This window comes from Pogoniulus pusillus, chromosome 7 (genome assembly GCF_015220805.1).
Source record: "Pogoniulus pusillus isolate bPogPus1 chromosome 7, bPogPus1.pri, whole genome shotgun sequence".
NCBI classification, from domain to species: domain Eukaryota; kingdom Metazoa; phylum Chordata; class Aves; order Piciformes; family Lybiidae; genus Pogoniulus; species Pogoniulus pusillus.
This window is the reverse complement of record NC_087270.1, coordinates 28,250,800-28,275,149: the sequence shown is the minus strand read 5'-3', so window position 1 is coordinate 28,275,149 and position 24,350 is coordinate 28,250,800. Positions and strand designations below refer to the sequence as shown.

Sequence of the window (24,350 nt, the reverse complement as noted above, 5' to 3'; positions counted from 1 at the left end):
CACCACCAGTAATGGCTGCTGTCTCTCATCCCAGGTGATGACTGGCTTGTAGATGTATAAACCCTACTGCAGAGCTGGCAGAGCTAGGAAAGTGTTCTATAGATAAGCCAGAGTGAGATTCCTCATCTTAGATTTCAGATGAAAATTTTTCTTTAATTGAGAATTCCTTTCCTCCTCTGTGTCTTTGCACAAGCTGCCTAATGAATAAAGAGTGGCTTGCAACTACATCATCCATTTATTAACAGTTTTTTTCAAGCCATAATTCTGTACGATTGACTTTAATTTCTTTAATGGAAGGAATTACAGCTTCAGAAAACAGAACTACGCACCTCTAATTAATTAAACTATTTGACATCAACACTATCATTCATATATAAACAATGATCATCTCTGGGCAGTTATCACCATGCCTAGGAAATGCTCTTGTCAAAAGCATCATGAAGGAGAGCAAAGACCAATCAAATGTTGGCAGCTTTCATCTATCAGTTTGCCTATTAAGCAATAATTGATAGTACTATTAATAATATATTAATAACGCATTCCACATCAGTGGGAAAGTCATGCACAGCTATCAGTATAACTCTCACACTTCCTCTTAGTCTTTCTGTTCCTAACAAAAAAAATATGTTCTGTATTTATCACAATCAACTAGCCTCTTGAAAATAATTAGCAGTGCCTTTGACTACCTACAGCAGAGTCATTCCTCACAATTCTCAAGATTTTGATCACCTAATCAGGCCAATCCAGTAGGCTGCAGCAATAGTATCTTAACATCTTCCAACAATGGATACTGAGTATTGAAGACCAGAGGCCATGAAGGAAAATACAGTTAAATTTCTCATTTCTTCTGTAACTTCCAGCACAATACTGTATGTATGGACGATAGGAAGTGAGTAACTATAGCATACATGACAGTGTGAAGCAGTATGTAGGTATGCACTCGTGAATACACACCCCCCAAGTAAATGATTCCTAACACTCATCAGATCAAAGTGTTCTCTTACACTGAGAATAGGCTTTTACCAAAGAAATACATAACACCCATTACATTAGAGTTATTTCTTTATCACAAATTGAAATCCTGCTGCTTTACAACTTCCTGGGCAGGTATTTAACATAGTCAGAAAAAGCCTTTCCTGATGTTCCACACATTTCACACCTAAAAAGTACCTCACAAAATAGCAATAAAGAGTAATAGAGACACATTTGAAATGTTTGCCATTGGAAACATCTCTAACATGGGATCCTGGGGTGTATTAGGAGGAGTGGGTCCAGCAGATCAAGGGAGGTTCTCCTCCCCCTCTACTCTGCCCTGTTGAGACCTCATCTTGAATACTGCCTTCAGTTTTGGGCTCCCCAGTTTAAGAGGGACAGGGATCTGCTGAAGAGGGTCCAGCAGAGGGCTACGAGGATGATTAGGGGACAGGAGGACATGGTTTATGAGGAGAGGCTGAGGGACCTGGGGCTGCTTAGTCTGGAGAAGAGAAGTCTTAGAGGGGATTTGATAAATGTTTATAAGTATCTGAAGGCTGGCCAGGACCAGGGTGGGACAGCAGGCTCTGCTCACTTGCTCCCTGGGATAGGGTAAGGAGCAATGGGTGTAAATTGCAGCAAAAGAGGTTCTGCCTCAACACAAGGGGGAACTTCTTTACTGTAAGGGTCACAGAGCACTGGAACAGGCTCCCCAGGGAGGTTGTGGAGTCTCCTTATCTGGAGACTTTCAAAGCCTATCTGGATGTGTTCCTCTGTGATCTGTGATAGATAATATTGTCCTGCTCCAGTAGGGGGATTGGACTCGATGATCTCTTTGGGTCCCTTCCAATCCCTAACACCTTATGATCCTATGAACATTGCACAACTACCAGCCAAGGTACTCACATGCACATTTATTTGCTGAGTTGGGCCATACAGCCATGGTAGGTTTTTGTTTGTTCCGAAAAGCCTCTTCAACTCTAGCCTCCGTTTTCCGCACAGTAGAACCATGAGGGTTTATTTGTTCTGCTGTTACCGATAAGCCTGCATACAAAAGATAACCATACTTATGTAAATAAACCAAGCTGCATGAAACTATTGAATTTTAAAAGAAACTTGGAATATCACACTGCAATCAAAATATGTCAATTAATATTTAATAGGACATTCGAAACCATGATTAGAATAAAAAATATTTGTTTTCTACTGACAAAACAACTTACTGGTGGCATGACAGCTCTGACAGCTTAGAAAACCATGACAGTCTCTCATACTTGGGTCCCCAAAGATTGCACTCTTGTAACTGTATTTCCTCTATGAAGCAAATTCTTATTGACAGTTTCAGTTTTTCCTAATTTCAAACAGATTATTTGAAATAAATGGCAATTCATAGTGGTGCTGTATGCCACATCAAAACCAGTATCTGAATGAAAATGTTGTATTGCTACCATGTTACGTAAAAAGGATCAGAGTCAGTATGAGCTCTCAGATTAAGAAAAATGTGATTCTATTTCTAACAAAAAATGTGGTTGGCTTTCTCTAATGTAAATTCTTCTCACAGGTTGCCTATTACAAGAGGGAGGTCGACATGCTGGAGTGTGTGCAGAGAAGGGCCATGAGGATGATCAGAGGGCTGGAGCACCTCTCCTATGAGGACAGACTGAAATAACCATAGAATCAAGCAGGTTGGAAGAGACCTCCAAGATCAGCCAGTCCAACATAGCACCCAGCCCTAGCCAGTCAACTAGACCATGGCACTAAGTGCCCCATCCAGTCTTCTCTTGAACGCCTCCAGGGATGGTGACTCCATCACCTCCCTGGGCAGCCCACTCCAACGGCAAATCACTCTCTCTGAGAAGAACTTCCTCCTAACATCCAGCCTATACTTCCCCCAGCACAACTTGAGACTGTATCTGAAGAGGGCCTACAAAAAAGCTGGGGAGGAACTTTTTAGGATATCAGAGAGTGACAGGACTATGGGCAATGGAGCAAAGCTGGAGGTGTTGCAATTCAGACTGGATAAGAGGAGGAAGTTGTTGAGCATGAGAGTGGTGAGAGCCTGGAATGGGTTGCCCAGGGAGGCAGTTGAGGCCCCATCCCTGGAGGTGTTTAATGCCAGGCTGGATAAGGCTCTGGGCAGCCTGATCTAGGGTAGGGTGTCCCTGCCCATGGCAGGGGGGTTGGAACTGGGTGATCCTTGTGGTCCCTCCCAACCATGACTGATTCTATGATTCTAGGTTCTATTTCAAAAGAGGTTTTTATTAATTCCAAAAAGGCAAAATTTTCATATTAGCCAAGCACATTTTGAAGACATAAATAAATCTCTGAATTTTAATATCTGTGACCTAGAACCTCCTCTATCAGTCTTCAAAACATCATACCACATCTCCCAGTAGTAACCACAGCCCTGTGATCAAGTCTTCACAAGGAACTCTAAAACAGATGAATCTAGAAATTAGAAGATTCACCTGACAGTGAAAAGGGAGAGCACAGGTTTCGAGGTACCTAAAACCATATGCCAAGCATATTTCATTACTTGAAACATTCACCATTTCTACTTTCTGGTTTCAATAAGAAACTGCAAATTCCAACAATTCTGAGTTTTTTTACCATCTCAGAACTTATCAGATTTACAGCCTTTCAACAACAGCACCTCATTTCAATAGCACAGGAACAAGAAATTCTAGTTTAACTTCTACAAGCTGATTTTACTATACAGCTCATTTTTCTGTTACACTTCAGTACTACTTTTGAGATTGGTTATCAGTCTTGGTACTAAATAAAAATGGCATATCTGTTAAAAGAAAAACCAAAACATCAACAACACAAAGACCCCAACTCAAAACAGAAAAGCAGTGGAAAAAGAAAGTGATGTAGAAAATCCCTTTCATTTATAACTACTAACTCGCCAAGTGGATTATAAAGAAAATGCATAGAGATTTTTAGCCTTAACCTTCATCTTCAATGTTCTGGAAATAAATTAAGAGCTAATACATGGCACAATTTGGAAAATCAATGGCTTTTTAACTGAGTAAAGATTAAAAAGCCTACAGTATGTGTAATTTGCCTTCCAAGCTCCCCTGTGATTCCAGACAGCAACACTCCATAACATTTCCAGAGAATCCAGGAGAAGTCTCACGCAGGTCAGTTTGCTTGATTCACGTTGAAGTCTTCCCAACTGTAGCCAAGAAAATGTTGGCCAAGGTCTAACCAAGTATAAGGCAGGTTCTATTTTGTCAGAAGACAATTTCCTTTCTGATGGCCACAGCCACACCTCTGACTTGATGTGAGACAGTAACACTGCCCTGACCTCTTCCGAGGAGGTATTAACACAGGTTTTATATTCAGGCCAAGAACTGAGAGCAGATTTTCATGATAACCTGGATTTATTTTTGCTGCAGTCCACTGTGTGCATTATTGCCCTTCTCTCCCAAGAGTCCTGCTGGCAAACTAAGAACTGTACCTTGGTAAGGTACAATTAGAAATACAGAAATATATCCAAAGAAATGGGGAAACTGAATGTTTTGGGTTCCCCCCATTAGACTGTATACATGCCAGCCTGGCAATTTTAAAGGAAGGTGAAAAGAAGCTTAGGGTACTCTGAGCTGAAAAAACAGCCTGCTTCATACAGTGAAGCACACTTAGTGTGACTTCAGTCTCAACATTAATTTAAGGTCTTGGTTGGACTTCTCTTGTTCATATTAAGAAGTACTTTAAGGTACAGTTCCCCACTACTGCCTCAAACTGGTCAGACAACAAGGCTGGCTGGCCAATTCGGCATGATTTCATTGGGTAGCTCTAATCAGGCAAGCAGCTTGATATAAGCAACCACCTTTGCATATCAGTGACTCACTGCACAAAGCTTTTGGACAGCAAATACTTTACACAGTTTTCCTCATGTATTTCCTCACTGAAGTATTATGAGAACATATACTCTTACTATGAAGCTGAGGGCAGGAAGGTGGATCTGAGGATCACTTCTGTATCTCACTATTTGGTAATCAGTCCAAAGAAGCAGCCACAAATTCCTTAATAACCTTGTGGACATCCAATCAAAAGAAGAAAATGCAAGCATATGCCTTTGTTATCCCTTGTCCAAAATGTTACAAAACAGTGTGCACATCAAAGTCTTGACTAGCAAATGAGACTGATTTTGCTGACCTACTGTCTTGCCAAGCCCACTTTGTAGAATGAACCACAAGTAATGGCAAGGCTGCTCAGTATTCATGTTTCTTCCACTTAACTACAATGACCAGTACCAAGACTACATGCTTTAAGTGCCACCTTCTTCATGTTCTACACCACCATCTTTGATACAGCTCCTGACCCAGGGATAGGACAAACTCTTGTACTTGTCTTACAGCATAAAGTTTCCCAGACCCCAAAAATCTTGATACATTTCAATTCATTCAACATTTCAACTAATTCATAACCAGTTAAGCATCTTCCATGTATTCCAAACCTTTGACCTGTGCTAATTCCTAGATGATCTCAGTCTTCCACACTCTGCAAGCAGGACAAACTACAAACCTCATTTGTTCTTCAAATCACCACAAGGTAGTGCAAAAGTACAAGCACCTTGCAGGCATCTGTGACGCTGTAACCGTTTCCATACCAACGCACAGAATGCACTTCAAAATTTGCCTTCTGTTGCATGTGAGCTGCTGCCACTCACAGAAAATGGGCACTGCCATTCACCAACCCATACCTGAAGGTCTGCTACCCAATAGCCTTTGGGTTTTTCTCTGATGTGACAAGTTCATTGCATGACATCATCAGACTTAACTCTAACTTTTGATAACCCACCTCTTTCAACAAAGTCTCCAGAAATATATATTGTCTGGTGAGTGCCACAAGAGAAAGGGGCAGCATTCCAGTTAGCCCTTGGGACACTCGCAAAGAGAGACTTAGAAGCTATAAAGTCAATCTCTCTAACAAAGAGCTCTTACAAACAGTTACTGTAACCTCGGAAGCAGTAACCTTTAACAATCGGGGGGGACTCATAAAGATAATTAACTGAGCATAGCTCACAGTATGACACTAAGGCCAGAATTGTGAATATTCTTACACTTCTGATAGAAACTACAGAAGGCATTATACTAGTTCTATTTTACAACCACTGTGAACTACAATTGGTGCTCTTATCCACAATCCAAGACACACATTGGAAGCATGTACAGAATTAGACGAAAAGAAAATGTGTGACTGAATGGGAAAATAAAAGTAATTGTATCCATTTAAACCTGAAGAAGAAAAATCCTACAGATACTTATATAGTTCAGAGGCATTTATTAATAAAGGGTCTTGAGTCTACTGATAGAAGCATTTCAAGAACTAGGAGCTACACACTAAGCCCAGCTAAATTCAACATAGACATTAAATAATGCAGTTTCTTCACCAATGCAGGAAGCAAATCAGGAAACAAATTTGCCAAGGCACAGCTGGTATTATAAAAATCAGTAACCCTAAGTCAGCATGAAATTTTGTTCTAATGTTATACTTCTGTAATTTTAAACCTTTTTTCACTTTTCAGAACATGAAATTTTTTCCATGGACGTAGAGCATCTTTTATGTGACCTTAGCTCTGTTGCCACACAGGATTATGTTTGACTTTTGAATACTTTAGGAAGCTATGCATAAACTTGGAGGTCTATGGACTAAAAGTTAAAAACAACTGCACTAATTTAAATAAAGCTAAGTCAGTGATGTCCTTTGATGTGGTGAACTATTCCCTGATTCTGGAATATTGGAATGTCAAATTCATGCCCCCAACAATGTGTATGTAATAGTTGTTTCTTTATCAATAGATTATCAGCAAATGTATACTCGTGCACATGCTGGAGTGAACTGAAAATCCACCATTTTGAATGCCATTCTCCCAAGATATAACAGTTATTATGTTGCATTACATTGCATTTTCAGAACATAGCTCTGGTTTCACCACATCTTCAGTTAGTACAGCAATGTCAGCATTTATCCGTTCACCGTATCCCACAGTACTTTTTGAACCAACAGCCAATGCATCCTTCTTTTGAAGGGGATGGTGCCTTAGGAGACCAGCTCACATACCTGGAAAAACTCGAGCTAAGTCACCTTTTAACATGCACTGCCTGAGTCTGGCACACATTCCATCTTTAATTTAATTCTTTTTAAGATAAATGAAGTTAAACATACCTCTTTTTCTTCTCGCTTCCTTGATTTCTTCACACATCTTGTTAAACTCTGGATCCAGTTCAGCAGCGATGATAGCATGAGCAGTGTCCTTCAACGTGCAAGCTCTGTGTCTTATTATTTTATCTAGAAAACAAGAGAGCACATTTGTTAATTCTATCCCAGTCATGTAAGTTCTTTACCATTTTATGTTGTTGTGTATTGTGTATGACAACACCGACACAGACAGAAGTAACTGGGAAAAATAACAAATGCATGACAATGTAGGTGGATCAATACCTTAACATGCTAAAAAAATGACAACCCAGTTATTTAAGGAGTTTTTGGAAGTACCAATTGTTCCTTTAATCAACAGTGGCATTTCTAAACAAATGCAAACTGAATAGTGAACACACCTAAATCAAGTTGCAGCCCTTAGAGGTTGCTGGAATCAGCAAGTGTATCAGTCCCTACAGGCCAAAGATCTACACAGTATACTGAAGTACAGTGCAGAGAGTCACACAAGTAATAGAAGACTTATCCAGGAATTAATTTACCCACTGGCATCTAGGAACATTCACACAATTATATTGCCTGTAAAATCATACTGGATGTCTCCTGAACATGTCAGATAGATCTGGCTTGCTTATATTCCTCCTCCTGTTTTCAACCCTAAATTATTGCTCAATTTTTATTTAACAGCTGCTAGAAGATTTGAAATTGTGCTAAACCAGATTACTGTATTGCTTATATTGAACAGCTATTTCTCATTTTAATCCATTGAGGAAAAACTGGGAAGAAACAAGCCTTGAGTCTGCTACATTTTCATTGGTATTTGGGGAACAGGACAAAAAAAAAAAATATTGCCATATTGGAAGCCTAAATGTGACTCATGAAGAAAATGTTTGGTTTTTTTCAAAGAAGACATTCCTGTATCTTTGAAATACACAAAAGAAATTATGCCAGTGCTGTTGAAATTTGAAAAGTAACTGTAAGCAAGCCAATACGTGAAGAAAATCAGCATCTAGAATGCTACTTCTCAATAAAACCTACAACACTCATTGTTTGCTTCTAAAGTACAAACACAGATAATTGTCAGTTCATCCATACTGAATTACTTTCTCCAGTTGATGGAGATACTTCAACAGCAAATATCAGTATTAATGTCTCCTACATATTATACAGTTAGCAGATTTAATCTTTTTTAATAATCACTAGAGATGACAATTAAGAAAATCAGTGATCATTTATTAAAATTTGCAATTCTAGAAACTGCAGATTTTACAGCTGGAAAAACTGCTGAATGAAAAAGAATATCCAGTATCCAGCTCAAATGAGCTCTGAATGTTTCCTGTTGAAATCTATTGCCACTTAAATCAAGTAGAAACTAGAAATATTTGGCCACATGTATTTGTAAAGCATTATGTTTCATGATCACAAAACACACATTGCCTGCTTTGCAGATAATAGTTTTGTAGTATTAGATTTTTATCACATGCTGAAGTTGAACTATTACTACTTTCTTCATATCCTGTGATGGACAAGACTTTCCCACTAAGAGGCAAATACTATTATGTATAATAATAATAGTATACCAATATCCTATGGTTATGTCTCCATGTCTTTATGGAGGTCAAGGTTTGACCTTTGCTGGTCAAAAAATGGAGGTGGAAGAATTAAAATCTTACAGCATAAACTAGCTGAAATTTCACTTGGAAAAAAACAAAGTAAACAAATAAACAACATAAAAAGTATCAAAGAAAGAAGGCAGTTTTGAGTATCTGTACTGCGTATTAAAACCAGCCAGCCTGAGACTCCAATTGCCTTTCCAACTGAGTAACAGAGTAGAAACAAGTACAGTAGGATTCTTCTGCAAATTCAAACAAAAGCAGAGGCAAGCATATATGCCCAGCTTATATTCTTTAAAGTGTTTACAGGTTAATATTTGGTTAATGCATCTGAATTTCTAATGCAATGCAATGCTTTTTCAGAATAGACACGATGTGCTGTTTCAGCACTGTGCTCCTTACAACAGCTCAAGAAATCCTGCATGTCAGGAGAGCAATATATCATTAGTTGTTGACAACCCAGAGGAAAGAACTAGCTTGCATTACCTACTCAGTCATAAGAAACTGTAATCCAAAAATTAACCCAGAAATAGCCAGATCCTCTTCTAACAGCTCAGTCCTGATGGCAAGGAAAACTGGAAAACACATTCCTATTCTGGCTCACTCAATACATGTAAGACTCTTTCTCTTTGGACAAGCTCAAATGAAAACTTCTGTCACTAAATGTTCCCCAAGCTGCCTTTGTTGTTTCATATTTCTGTTGCACTGAACCTGTGAAATGTGTTATTTATGAGCCTGAGCTGATCTGACCTGACCTCAGGAGTTTGTAGTGACATACCTGCTTTGTAACTTAAAAAAACAACAACCAAACCCATACCTCTTCAGACTGTATTTCCTAGAACTAAACAACCAAGCCCACAGATCCAATGGCTTGAAAATAAGAACAAAGGGTGGGTGTGTATTAGTAATTTTCTTCCCAAAGCCCATCACTAAGTCACAAACAGATCAGATGCAGTCAGTGGTCCACCTCACAGCCCTCATCTTCTAAACAGGCATTCTTTAGAGACATTCAGATTTAGTTCCCATCAATTACATATTGGTATTCCTCAAAAGTGCAGCATCAAGAAGCCAAAACAAAATCTTTTGCTGTATTTCATCAGTGTATTTTTTTCAGTTGTAAACCAAAATGCTTCATGAATTGCAGAAAGGAAATTTACTTTCCACAGATATGAACCAGCACTGGGTTCAAAAGGCAAAGTGATAAACCTAACTACTTGATCAGACTACACTGTATCAAGTCCATGTATGAGAAGTCTGAAAATGTCTCTAAAAAGTAAAAAATTTAAGGAGAAAAATACAGAAAATAAGGCCATAATTAAAGGCTTTTAACATCCTGGATTACATTTGTAGGTAGATCCAGATTCCCCAGTATCACACATGTTAAATACAATTACATTCAAATAGTGCTTCCTTGTTGTTTTGTTGATGACTCCTGAAGCTGACAGCTGAAAGGTTTTTCTTTGGCAATGTACACTGTAGGCAAAAAGTGCACAAGATGTTCTCTCCCTAGTTTTGAGCATGAACAGCTTTTACATGCATTTCAATCTACAAATTCCATTTTAATTGAAAGCAGCCCATCACACTTTGTCAAGACAATACTTTCTAATCTCTCCTAATCAGCTGCAACTGACTTCCTTGCCTGATGATTTATCCTGCTATTTCTATTCCCAAATAAATAGTTCTTAATTTCTGTCTGTGAATTTACTGTTAGAAGGCAATGTGGAAATAAAGCAGGGCACTGCCAGATCACACATGGGATTCTCTACAAAGCTCTCAAAATTACATTGGGGTTTTGTGTATATAAAAAGTGTACTCACTGAAAAGGAGCTATCGAATTTGAAAAGAAGCTACAAAACTCAATTTATTAGAAAACAACTCTCAATTTCTGTAGTTTTCCTGCTCTCTTAATGTCCTCTAGTGGACCACATGCTTCCTAATATTAAAAAGCACAAACCCTTAGGATTTGTTTATCCTAATTATCACATAGCATGCCGTTTATTTAAATGCCCACACAGTAATTCCACACGTGATTACATACTAGGCATTTGGTTTACATAGGCCAAAACACAGTAGGCCCTTACCTCCAGGATCTTTGTCTGGATTGTACTCCAATGCATTGCTGCAGATCAGGTCAATATCCGTTAGGAAATCCTTGGCTGTTAAGTAGTTGTGTTTATCAATTTTGGTTATTACAGTTGATAAGTCCATTGGCTCTTTGATCACTTCAAGGTAATCTGAAACCTATAAACAAACAGCATACAGAAATGACACAGGACCATATGCACTCCATTTGAACATTCCCAGTTTCACATCTTTATACTCTTATTCATTCCACATGCTTAGCTCTAACACATGAAGTAAACTTCGTGATTTCTGAACAAATTTTCTTTGAAAACACAAGTTTCAAACTAAACAAAACATACGACTTCCAAAGCTACATTTTTTCCCCCAAAAAAAGATCTGTTTATCTTTCAACTTGAATGTAACGGTATTTTTGAGACAAGATATTTTAATGTAAATGTGCTTTGCATTTTATTAACTTTAGAAAAAAAAGAAAAAGTCTCATTACACTGTCTGGGGTTAGAAAGAAGAAAAATCCCAAATTAGTCAGCCTAACTCAAAACCCCAGGAAAAAAAAAAAAAAAAAACAAATCAGTCAGCATAACTCAAAACCCCAGGGAAACCTCTAGGGAAACAAAACCCAAATGAGCCAGCCTAACTCAAAATTCCAGGAAAACCTAAGGAAGTCATGCTTTGTTCAGCTTGCAGGTGGAGTTCTCATTAAACCAAGCAGTCAAATTATCAGCTTTTAAATATCTTCTATCAAACACTTCCTTCAATCACTCATTCAACGACAATAAAAAGTTAGGTTTTATCAATTGAAGACATTAGCCTGAATACAGAAAGACAGTCTAAAGACAAAGCCTTCTGTCACAGTTCACAGCTTACTATGAGCTTAATTTGACTGGTGATTTGGCAATCACTAAGGTGCACCAAAAAGTATTTAATGTAATCAATAACACCATAAGAGTATCTAGCACAGCTGCTGTAACAAAGTTCACCAAAAAAAAAAACCAGACCCTTATTAAATTGTTAGTTATTTCAAGGGAATAAAAAACCCAAAAGCAAAACATACTGGGATGTTTAAATGTGATTAGTATTACAACCAATTAAAAACACTGACAGCCTCAGAAACAGTACTGTTTTTTTTCCTTTTCAAACCACCTACGTATGATTGTGGCTGTCAAAACACTGAAGAGCTAAATACATTTTCTGATCAAGCCATAATGGCTCTGTAAGATTTTTTTTTTGTTTAATAAATTATCTGTAGACATTTATACAAAAAAACATACTAAAACATCAACTAACATTAAGGCATCACTTCAGCACAGAAGTTTACCGCCTAATTCCTTAAATATATACGTTGACATTTATGATAAAAAAAATTAAATTGCAAAAATTCTCTTTCTTTTCTCCTTCTATGGAAACATGATGATAACTGGTTTAGAGATTGGAAAGCCAAAAAACAGGCTTCCTTCTCTTGCTAGCATATCATCAGAAAGAACCCTTACTGAAAACTGTAAACACTGTCACTGAATTAGTTCACAAAAGTCCTTATCACACAGCAACATTCTCTGCAATGCAAGTAGGAGTAGAACAAACTTAACACATTTTCTAAGGAAGTTGAGCAGACAGGCTGCTGCAGAAAGGAACAATAGTCCTGTGCTCAAATATATCAGTTGGGATTAAAAGGATTACATTTACATTCTAGTGCTGTGATATATTAGCAGAGTTTTTGGCAAGTCTTTAAATAACAAATTCTCATTTCAGTTCTATCCATCTACAGAACAAGGATGGTCATTTGTCCTTTCATTGTGCGGCCTTATCATAGTATCATCAGGGTTGGAAGAGACCTCACAGATCATCAAGTCCAACCCTTTACCACAGAGCTCAAGGCTAGACCATGGCACCAAGTGCCACGTCCAACCTTGCCTTGAAGTGCCCCAGGGACGGCGACTCCACCACCTCCCCGGGCAGCCCATTATTCACCTGAGATGGATCTCACAAGTTCTTTGGGGAAAGAAAATGCCTTCACTACGAGCACAAAATGTTTCCTACAAAATCAGACCTCCCAAGTAGTGTCATCATAAATCTTTTTAAATAAATAAAAAGTTACTGCTCATACTATGCTCACACTTTAAGCTGCCACACCAAAAAGCTCTTGTAAGCTGTTCAAAAAGCAGTTAGCTACCAAGCACTGCGGAAAGCTCAAACCAAAAGAGAACTTCAGGGCCCATAGAAGATGTTTGTTTTATCCTGCATGTTTTTTACACAAAAAATGCTTTGTACAGTGCTGTACTTCTGAAGCTCTTCTTTTTTAGCTTTTGGGAGCTCTAAAGCCCTCAACAAAAGATAATAGAAATGTTGAGAGCAGATGTGGAAGAGGGCCACAAAGCTGAATGGAGGCTAGAGCACCTGCCCTATGAAAAAGAGGCCAAGAAAAGTTTGGGCTGTTTAGTGTGAAGAAGGCTCCAGGGACACCTTATAGCAACCTTCCAAGTATTTGAAGGGGGCCTACAGGATAATTGGAGAACTTTTTACACCAGCATATACTGATAGGACAAGGGGTAAAGACTTCAAAGCAGAATGGTTGTGAGGCACTGGAACAGATTGCCCAGAAAACCTCAGGAAACTCCAACCCTGGAAGTGTCCATAGCCTTGAGCAACCTGGTCTAGTAGGTGCTTCTACCCATACAAGGGGGTTAGAACTAGATGCTATAAAAGGGCCCTTCCAACCCAAACAATTCTACGGTTTAATGTCTCATACTGATCTTCATGTCTTCCAAAACACATGCTTCTCTTCAGAAGCAATTGAGCTTTTTTTCTTTAAGCAATGGGCCAGCCTCTGATCTTGGAGTCAGACTGAATACAATCCTACTCATATAGCAGTACCTGAAAATAGATTTACAGATCAAACTGTCTCATCAGTTAGGTGTGTGCTTCATAATCAACCAGTTAATGACTTATAATGTGCTACCATCTGTGATTAATGGCATCCACAAGCATTACTGCTGAAATTACTCAACGATACTATTAATGCTGAAAACATTACAGAACACAGATCACTTTCCCAATATTATCATGCCTATGATTACAATGTTGTAAAAGCTTTTATTTAAAAAAAATTGTATTTATGGTTTCAAATACTTGAAGAGCATTGGTAGAGAATAGTTGTGATGGCATTTTTAAATGCCTATTTCAGTCACAAAATTTACAAGAATGCACAAGAATTTTCAGTAGCCAGAGAACATGCTCCAGCTCCTTGCATCAGAGATGATGAGATGTGACTATCTCATCAGCTGAAATTTAGCATTCTGGATTGGAGAAATCATGGATCAAATATCTGGTTTTCACATTTACTAATTTCCTTTGTTTAATTTATATTCTTTTTCTAATAGCTTCAACTTCATTGTTTGCACATTACTGAAACAAGACCTCTTCAATATCCACCGGTTTGCTGAAGATGTTAAAGCGTTTGTCTGTGGCCAGCCTCTTGGTAACATCCCTGAGAAACAATCGCAGCTCTCTCAATGTGTTCTCTTCCTGGTCCTCCATTCGCTGTTTTTCTGCTTCTGACAGCTCACGGGCAGGACATGGCAGTGCAAGAGGAAGAACTTCCAGAGCACGAAGAGCTAGGGAAACAAAAACCAAGTCAGGCAACAGAAACCTTAACAACTGAGGCTCTCAGGATTATGTCACTCCAAATTTCATTATGTACTTCATCTACCTCATCAATTTAACTACCACTGCACCCTTAACCCCTCAACTCTTGGTTTTCCAAAACTGGCAACTGTATTGCACAGAATTTATTCAAGGGCACTCATTAACACTGTTAAATGTTACACTGTCATTTACTCACATCTTTTGAAAAAGGAAAATATCATAAACCAAAACATTCAGACCACAGTATTAATGTTTTTACTGTAACTTAGTTTACCAGCCTGTTTCCTTCTTGGTGGGGGCATTGCTGCCTCATCAAGAATTAATCCTTTGAAAAATCGCCATCTGTCTTCTTCACTTGGTCTTTGAATATAAAAAACCTCTTCATACTGGATTCTGAAAATACATTTCACCTAGGAGAAAAAAAAAAGCACCCTTATCAGAACTGAACCCACACTTAAAAAATACATGATCAATGAAATTTCACAACTCTCCACAGCAGAGAAGATAGCAAACTCTACCCAAAGCTGCATACACAGCCTAGGGAAAACAAATATTTCTAACTGTCACTGAGTTTTCTGTAGTGTTGTAGGTTGGATTTGGACCTCAACAAACTGAAATTTTCCTCTAGAGTAAATTATCAAACAAAACACAGAACTTGGAAGCAAAATGAAAGTTATAGTCATAAAGGTGGACTAAATATAAAAAGTATAAAAGGCAATAAATACACAAATAAATACACAACAGGGTATATTTTGCATGCATATTTGCAAATTAACAACAACAGAAGGATCCCCTTGTACAATAATTCAGCTTTTTCCCTGCCCTGGGCAGTCCAGAGGAACTGCTACAGACTTCCCACACACACACACACCTTTCCCTTTCTTGGTACCTCAAGAGACACAATATATTAGTTGCTTGAGCCAGCAGAAGGTTAAAAGGGAGATAAGAGAAGCCATGCAAGCAAAGAGAGCCACAGAGAGAGAAGTGAAGGGTGAACTGAGCAGAAAAAAGCTTGTATAAACCAAGTGTAAACTATTCAGCAAATGAATGGAAATATATACATTTATCAGTTATTATTATTCTGTGTCCTATCCCTAACTTTATGTACCTTTTCCTCAACACCTATGGAAAATTCCTATACTTGTTTGCAATTAGGAACTAGGCTAAAGTGTTATTTCTAAGCCATTACATGTAGTCTCTAAACTTGCAGCATCCCACAATCCTAACAAAGACTAGAGCTGCAGCAAAAAAGAAGAGAAAGGGCAGAAAAGGAAAAAAAAAATAGAAACTCTCCTCCCCTGTTCTGAGCCTGAGAAGATGCAAAGGTTAAAAGACATTATACTAAATCTGCATTTAAATTATACTGTAGTTGTGTCAAAACAAACTACTGAAAAATGAAGAATTCTGTCTTCTCAGCAAAGTAGGATGGAGATTAAGAAAAATCAGTAATATGTTCAATACATTCCCTATTAAAGCAGGCTATAAACATTCAGTTAATAGCACATTGTTTGTTTGACACATTTTAAAATAGGCTAGAAAACCACTGCAAATCAGAATGTTTTCACATGATCAGAACATTCTGAAGAGCACACACCTCCCCCACTAAAAACACCTCCTTCAATAATAAACTTACCTCTTCAGGCAATTCACTATACATGGACTCAGAGGTAGACAGTAGAAATATAGGGGAGAAAGACGGTATATCTTGCAGCAAAGTTAGAAAAGTAGCTCTCACAGTTTCACTGACAGCTTCCCACCAATCACCAATATGAGGCATGTAAACAATACTTGGTACTGTTCTTCGAGCTTCACGAAAGATCTAATTAAAACAAAAAGTGGTAGTTAAACTAAGAAACTAATTGTTATTATTACTAGTGAGTAATAAAACTCCTGTGGACTAGGGAATGACTGTGGTATTTCATGTACAGATGTTCCAGCGAAATATAATGGTCTAATGATAGAGGCTTTCTCAACAAGTGTTTGTAACTGGTAGCCGCATCATGCAATTATCTTATGTCAAGATGATAGGGAGACTACTTGTCATAGGGTTTTAAAAGCTTGCTAAGAGTGAACAGTCAAGGTGAAAACTAAAATAGTTTGCAATCCATGTAAAATCCAACACAAATTCTTTTGAAACCTAAAGCATTTAAAACTAGGGAAATGAACCTGTAACTAAAGCACACCAATTCAGACACAAGTGAATGACAATAAAATCAGGAATGACTCCAATAGCCAGATTAATCTTGCTTGACATCAGGTACATGACTGAGGGGGCAAGGTAAAAATTAACTACTCTCACTAATCAGCAGAGATCTCAATCAATCTCCAGATACCTCTTTCTTTTAACTGTGAAAAGAGGAGCCTATGAAAACCTGGCTTTTAAAATACATTTCAGTTATCTGTGTTTATACTGATGCAACTAACCCGTCTCAAAATTAATTAAATCATTACAAGACAATCTGAAATGTCACCTGTGCACATGACTCTTCAGGTGTTTTGGCACTGACTGAATAAAGTGCTGGCAGATCTAGCCTGTGTACAGAGAATTTTTCAAGAGTGTGCAATAGTGCTGGAGCAAGGTGCGAAGTCTGACCCGAACCTCTCTCTCCAGATAGCAGTAATCTCGGTCTGTAAGAGGTTGGCTGGTGATAAGCTGACCTGCAATACAGTAACAGTTACAAAATACAATTAACATGCTGATGTTATCAATGGATCAATATAAATAAAGTATTCTAGAATCCAGGAAACGTTCAGTAATGGTGAAGAGCTTCTACAATAGCTTAAAAAGATTCAACTAACTCTGCTATTCCTGAGCACTATTCTGAGTCTCAACAACTTCAGCTCTATTTATTCTTACATTTCACAACAATTTAATTTAAATTCATCTGTTCAAAGCTATGCATATTATATCTGTGAAAATTTTGGTTATAACCAGTTTATTTAAAGTTAATTCCTGGATCATATAAAAAGATTTAATGTATTTCCAGTGAAGATATCTATTTAATTATATCTAGTTCAGTCCTGTTTACCAATGCATCTTGTTAGTAGCCCAGGTCAATCCATTCATCCTTTAAGTGATACTAAAGATTAGCAAGAACCACCTAATATTTCAATACTTTGTTTGAGAAATAGGACCTGAAATAGATTGAATAAAGTAACTACTTAGCATCTATTAGAGACTATCCATGCACTTCTATTCAGCAGATTTCCAGAGAGAAGAAATATTTTAAAGGAAAACCTGCAAATATTAACTTATTGTTCAGTTTTGCTGTTGAGAAGAAATCCTAAGGAGTCCTTACAATCATGATACATAAAACTTTTTAATTTGCATTTTCTCTTGTTAAAGCACTTTTGCCTGCACCTCAAACAGCTTGGGCAGTGAAACAAGACTGCCCGGTTTTATTTCAGGTTAAAAGCTAAGAACTGGTAATAGAGGTTACACACACAGATAGCAAACAAAAATGGTCAAAAAAACAGATTAAGGGAGGGTTACATACTACACAGAATTAAATACAGGTTCCAGGATTACTTAATTTAGACACACATTCACACAAATATATAGGGTTGTTTTCAGTTTTGATTGCCCTCTCCTAATCTCAGAATGAAAGTTTATATTTGGCATTAATATACTCGACTATGTACCTCAAACTCAAATCCTTACTTTTAAGCTTAGATTTCCATAGATGTTATTCTGCCATTTCTCCCTCTCACAAAAAATTTAGCAGTTTTCCACAAGATGGCTCTATTAAACAGTACTACCACTGAACAGTTTCCTAACCTCGTTTTCTTTATTTAGCAAACTCTGCACAGAATCTTATCACAAACTACTCTAAAACCATTCTTAATACAAAAAGAAACCTTATGTTTATTACAATTACTGCAGCAAGTTTAATTTATACAGGAAAGACTCAATCAAATTTCACACATGCTTTCTAAATGAACATTTTCCCAAAACCTTCCATGAGAAAAAAAGGAGTTAGAGATGCTGAATGCATTGGTTATGTAATGCATCCAAACAGCTGCATATACTGAAGCTCAACAGTACTTTAGACCAAGAAAAAGCAAACTATACATCTCTTCTCAGTTCTCAATCTTTCAAATCAAACAAGAATTGCCTTTAACAGCCTTACACCTAAGCTACGTCTGTTTGTTGCAAGGTATTTCTGATTACTGTGCCTATGTCATGGTCTTTCCTAAAGCCATTCCCATATTTGAAGTCTCGTCCATATGCTTAGATGTTTCTATTGCAGAACACCCACCAGTAAGCAGAAGGTCACCTTTGTTACCTCTCCTAACATAAGAATTTCTGGTTACACACATTTAGAGAAAGACTCACATAGTAAAATGAAGGTAGGGTTTATGTATAGCAGCTGATGACTGTTTCTTTGGTGATCCCGAGTGACAGCTCGTCTCAAAAATTGAGGAGGCATTCTCATCTTCACTATTATCTAATATTAGACTTGGTACATCTGTTCCAAGAAATGTATTAATTAGAACCTTATCACATCTAAGTACACAGAAAACAAACAAGAAAAGACATCACAATTTTCTTCATGTAAACTAAGTCCAAAAGTATAGAAAAAAGTGTCTAAATGTCAGAACACGAAGTACTTACTACTTCAAAGCCAAAACATGACAGAAGTCTAATCATAACTGTAATTTATTATTTACAACCATCAAGCAGAACAACTTCCTGAACACAGCTGCTGTTTAACCTGTTATGAACCTGTTTCTCACAGCTAGAGGTCTTTCGAGGTTGAAAGTGTAAAATCTCTAACTACATAGAATTTTGTACTTACATGTTTTACGTGTCCAAATTTTTACAGGGACACTTATTCCAAAATGATTCACTGCATGACTAGGTAATCTATGTTTATGAAGAACTCCTCCTATATTCAGCACTGGTAAGGCCACATCTGGAATACTGTATTCAGTTTCGAGACCCTCACTACAAAACACTGAAGTGCTGGAGCTGGTCCAGAGAAGGGCAACAAAGTCAGTCAAAGGTCTGGAGCAGAGGTCTTATGAGAAACAGCTGGGGGACGTGGAGTTGCTTAGCCTGAAGAAAAGGAGGCTGAGAAGAGATATTTTTTATCTCTCTACAACTTCCTGAAAAGAGGTTGCAGGGAGATGAGGGTTAGTTTCTGCTCCCTAGTAAGAAGTGATAGGACAAGAGGAAATGGACTCAAGTAGCACCAGCAGAGGTTCACATTGAGTATTAGAAGAAATTTCTTCACTCTGCAGGGAGGTAGTTGAATCCCATCCCTTGAAATGTTTAAAAGATGCAGAGATCTGGTGCTAAGTGGTTTAGCACCAGTGTTGGTAGGATTAGATGACTGTTGGACCCAATGATCTTAAAAGCTTTTTCCAATCTGAAAAATTCCATGATTCTTCCAATTGTTTTCCACCGTCTCATAATCTGCCAAAGAATATCAAATTACTTTTTACCACAACCAGTTCAATTTGTTTCATGTTCATACACTGTACCTTACCTTTTTTAGTTCTTTTGCTAATACAGCAGAACTGAAGTACTTTCTCTACAGACCTTCAGAAATAAAACACTAAACCCAAAAGACAGATTGCATTCAAATGACAGACTACAGAGACATAACTACAAATTAAGACTAGTATGGCACTAAACCACAACAACCAGTTGACAGATTAAAACTCAGTACAGTACCAGAACTTCAATGGGATTAAGAGTAGACTGCTGCAATTTGCTAATGGGAAAAACATTTGCTGCAAGACCCTCTTTGCCCCAGGAAAGGAGTTTGGTTGACATTACCCTAAGCAAGCCACTCACTCTCAGAGAGAAAAGTCTGCAACAAAGGAATAAAAAAGTTCACATGCACTCAGCGGTATAGTAAGAGCAGGACAGAGGCCAGGTTCCTTGAAAAACAAAATGCTGTGGTGGATGAGCAGCCCAGAGTCACTTTGGTACACTGCTGTTCAGGGCAACCACCAGAAATACTAACAGCTGTGTCCATCTTAAACTGGACAGAATTACCCAGACAAATAGACTGATGAGAATGTGCAAAATACTGAGAGATGCAAGTGTTATTCTCAAATATATAACCCACTGCATCTGTGCTAGTTTGAGGCAAATTGGAATATCTTAATGAGAAATTAGATTATAGGCTGTGAAAAGGAAACAATGGTGATGTCTACTTCACTCATAGGCTTAGCTGAGATGTCCAAAAACAAGAACACAAAACCTAGATCTGTAAGACAGAGCGGGAGTGTTGGGCTGTGTGTGTGTGTGTCTGTCGCAGCTGGTGCCCTAGGCTTCTTCTGTGTAATTAATCCTTCTGCTTTCTAACCCCACCTTGCCAATACACTCCAACCTCACCTTGCACATAAGGCAAACTCTGGGATAAGGCAGAGGGCTGAAAAGAAGGTGAAAGTCATCACCCACAGGACAAAGGAATGAACTGCAAGGCTCTGTGAACGTGGGCAATGTTTAAGGGCTATGTATCTAGATAGATGGTCCCAGTAAAAGTTGTTAAAGAGACAGTAAAGTTTCCTTTCATTGGCTGCGTGATGCAAGGAACTGGATTCAGTCTAGTCTGGGCAGGAATAACATTCTGCTGGTATGGGATGAGGGTGTGCCATACCCCTCAGCAAGGAACAATGCAGTCACACACCTCAGAGGATAAAATGATAGAAAAGACTTGCAGACCACAATCAGTGGCAAAAAACTAGTCCATAGCAGGAAAAAAACAGCTCATACCCTGCTGGACATTTAGCTCTGGGCAATCAACTAGACATAGGTCTCTAACTCTTGACTCACTTCAGTTTCTACAGAGACAAGTTTTTTTTCAATACCAAATCCAGACTACAGGGTAAATCCTATGCTCATGCACCTCCTAAAATAGGTAATTATTCAAAAAAAGCAGCCTATCTTTTAATCAGAAGCATCAAGCCTCTGTGATATCCTTTGCTTGACATCTGACTCACAGAATGACAAGGGACAGGAATTGCCAATGAACTGCAAAGACATGCAGGAAGCGAGACTCCCTGACTGCAAGCACACCTCCAGGCATCTGCCATGCACCTAACTCTGATTCAAGAAAAATCAAAGCCCTGGTGTGTAATCTGCATTTACATTTAAAATGATTGCATATGAAAGGCAATTTTGCTGGGTTTTAACACAAATTAAGCTTATTATTCAATCTTTTCTTGGGTTTAAAGGTGTTAGAAGAAAAAATAATGTACAGAGGTAATGTTTAAAGAAATCTTAGTTTGTGTATATCCAAAATTCATTAACTACAAACATTTCAAAGTAGCCATAGCAGTAGAGTTATATAATAAAACTATTTGTATCAATGAATGGTTCCAAACTCACTATTAGGCAGTAATGAACAGAAATATCAACAAAACTTTCTGAAGTAAAACTTCACAGTAATGACAGGGAACACTTAATTCCTCAAAATTACCGACCTCTCAGTGGGGTTTATGAACAGGTTAACAGTATGTAGAGAAACTTAAAACACCTGAAACAACTTTGGTTAAGTCTAATACCATCAAAGGTTCGTAATATGATCTAACTGCAGCTGCAAGTCAGTTCACTTCCCCCTGCCCACCATCACATGGCACGGAATGGAGCCCAGCTGCAACTCCAACGCTTGTTAAAACCTCCAGTTATCCCACGGTCAGCAGAAAACTAACCCAATAAAAAGACTTAACTTTTGGATGAGACTGCTAGGACAGTTTAAGAAAGGGCCTTAAGTACTAGAGTAAGTGGAAGGGACAGAGGAAAAATACACGTCTGGGCTGGAGGAACTGCCCCACCCAGCCCAATGATGAGTTTCAGTTGCCAGGGCCACAGTCTCAAAGCGTGCCCTGGAACAGGAACCAAAAGGCAGTCATGGCTGTCACAGACCTGCTTTATTACTGGGCTATTTTCAAGTTACTCACGTACAACCACAAGTACCATTTACATGGCTGGGGGCAGTGAGAGTGATCCTAGGTAAGAGCAGTGGAAAATAGTATGTATCTGTGCTAGCTTGAAGCAGAGTAGAATGTTTTGGTGAGAAGAACTAGATCATAGGCTGTGAAAGGGAAACAATGGTGATGTCAACTTCCCTCAGAGTCTTGCTGAAGAAGAAACAAAAACATTAGATAACACTCTCACCATTTCTCACTCTGCCTTGGGCTTCTGACTGAGCTACATCTCTCTAACACACCTTCCACTCACCTTTGCTTCTTAACCTCTTGGCTGAACCTCTATTCTTCCTTGGGACTGGGGTAAGGTTGAGAGGGGCAGGGGGAAGGTGCAGGGGTGGCTGAGAGCCCCTCCTGGGGACTCAGGTTTCCGGGAGGGGAGTTGTGTTTCTGTATTATCTTTTACCTTGTATATTTCTGTATATAACTGTATATACTGTAAATATCTGCTTGTATATTGTGCTAGCTATAAATAAATAGCTTCATTTATATTCCCAGAGCCGACTGAGTCTAGTCTGGGTATTTCTAAAGTGTGAGGGGGCAGGGAACACCCAAACCATCACAGTATCAAAACCAAGGTACCTCGTTCAATATTGAACTTGAAAGAAATGACCAGGGTGATTATTGAAGTCCGCCTCAGAGAAGAGCTGGGTGAAAAAACACAGAACCTATCAACTCCCTGCCAGTCAAAATAAGTCAGTCATATTCCTTCTTACTCCCTTCTTCCTCAATGCACTCACACTGCTCCCAGTGCAGCAAGGTTCTGGCAAACATCTGATCCCTTAGTGGGGTGACTTTGCTCATTAATTTGGCAAAAAGTTAACGTGACAAAACAGCAAATACTTCACTTGCTAAGCCAGCAGAGTCAACTCAAAGAGTATCAGGAGTGCATCGGGCCTGTTTAGGGAAGGGAAGCCTCAGAACTTTCTCCTTATCCAGCAGATGACCAGGCTCAGGTATCTCTGTTAACCACAGTATCACCTCCTGAGCCATGAACTCCCCATAACATTTTGCATCCTCTGCACCATCAACAAGCAAAGGATCAGGGACAACTATACAACACTCAGGGCAGGAGGACCAATTTCAGGTCCTAATGCACTGATCAGTATTATCTCACTATTTTCTTTTGTTCTGCCATCTCATTATGTCCCATTATTTCTCATATCTAAACTGTAAATTACTCAGGGGTTCTCCTTCTCTAAGGTAGCACTTATATCTATGCTCTGTATAAGTAAGGTCAGTTTAATAAACTCCATGGCAAGTTGGAACCAGCAAAAACAATCATGCAACATCCAAGCAAATTGGTTTTATGCACTAACAACACTGAACCAAACACACATCAGACTAGGAACAGAAGGAGGAACATACCTTCACTTTTGTCACCCTGGCTAAACTCAGCATGAGGAAACACTTTGTGTAAAACCTCAAGAAGCTTAGCAAAGGTACGTTCCAACAGTGGTCTGATCACAGGGGATAATGCATGTCCTGAAGATGTCACGGCACGTTGGGAAGCAGGCACAATATTCTGCATTGCATGGTAAAAATCCTGCGCGCTGAGAACTACTGAAGAAACATCAAGCTGTAGTTTCTGACTGCTCATGTAAATCTGGGGATAGCGTCGTCTCAGGGCAATCAAGGCAGCCTCAGTGCAAAGTGCTTTTATGTCAGCTCCACAGTACCCTAGCACACACAAAAACAAAAACATCTTCCATGAAAGAGCATCACTGTGCTACATATCTTTCAAACATGCCTAATGATAAAAAGCATACAGTGATACTTCATTGTCAATGTCCATAAAGCATCTGCCAAGAGTGATACTTAATTGTCAAAGTCCACAAAGCATTTGCCAAGAAGTGTCAGGTCGTAATCCAGTGAAAATGTTGTGTACCAAGAAACTGTGTATGAGAGTGTTGAAATACAGTAAGAAATTAG

General features: G+C 38.5%; 1 protein-coding gene across 2 annotated transcripts in view; it reads right to left on the bottom strand.

The window, feature by feature from the left end:
- Positions 1 to 24,350, bottom strand: part of ATAD2B (ATPase family AAA domain containing 2B) — an 88,495-nt gene that overhangs the window by 20,971 nt on the left and 43,174 nt on the right. The window contains exons 16-24 of one of the 2 annotated variants that reach the window (XM_064146372.1): positions 23,787 to 24,098; positions 18,811 to 18,943; positions 16,946 to 17,132; positions 16,108 to 16,293; positions 14,749 to 14,884; positions 14,247 to 14,443; positions 10,832 to 10,991; positions 7,147 to 7,269; positions 1,879 to 2,016 (exon numbers count right to left, since the gene is read on the bottom strand). In XM_064146372.1, the coding sequence (XP_064002442.1) occupies positions 1,879 to 2,016; positions 7,147 to 7,269; positions 10,832 to 10,991; positions 14,247 to 14,443; positions 14,749 to 14,884; positions 16,108 to 16,293; positions 16,946 to 17,132; positions 18,811 to 18,943; positions 23,787 to 24,098 (1,572 nt within the window). The remainder of the gene's footprint in view (positions 1 to 1,878; positions 2,017 to 7,146; positions 7,270 to 10,831; positions 10,992 to 14,246; positions 14,444 to 14,748; positions 14,885 to 16,107; positions 16,294 to 16,945; positions 17,133 to 18,810; positions 18,944 to 23,786; positions 24,099 to 24,350) is intronic. The other variant, XM_064146373.1, reaches the window with a different exon arrangement.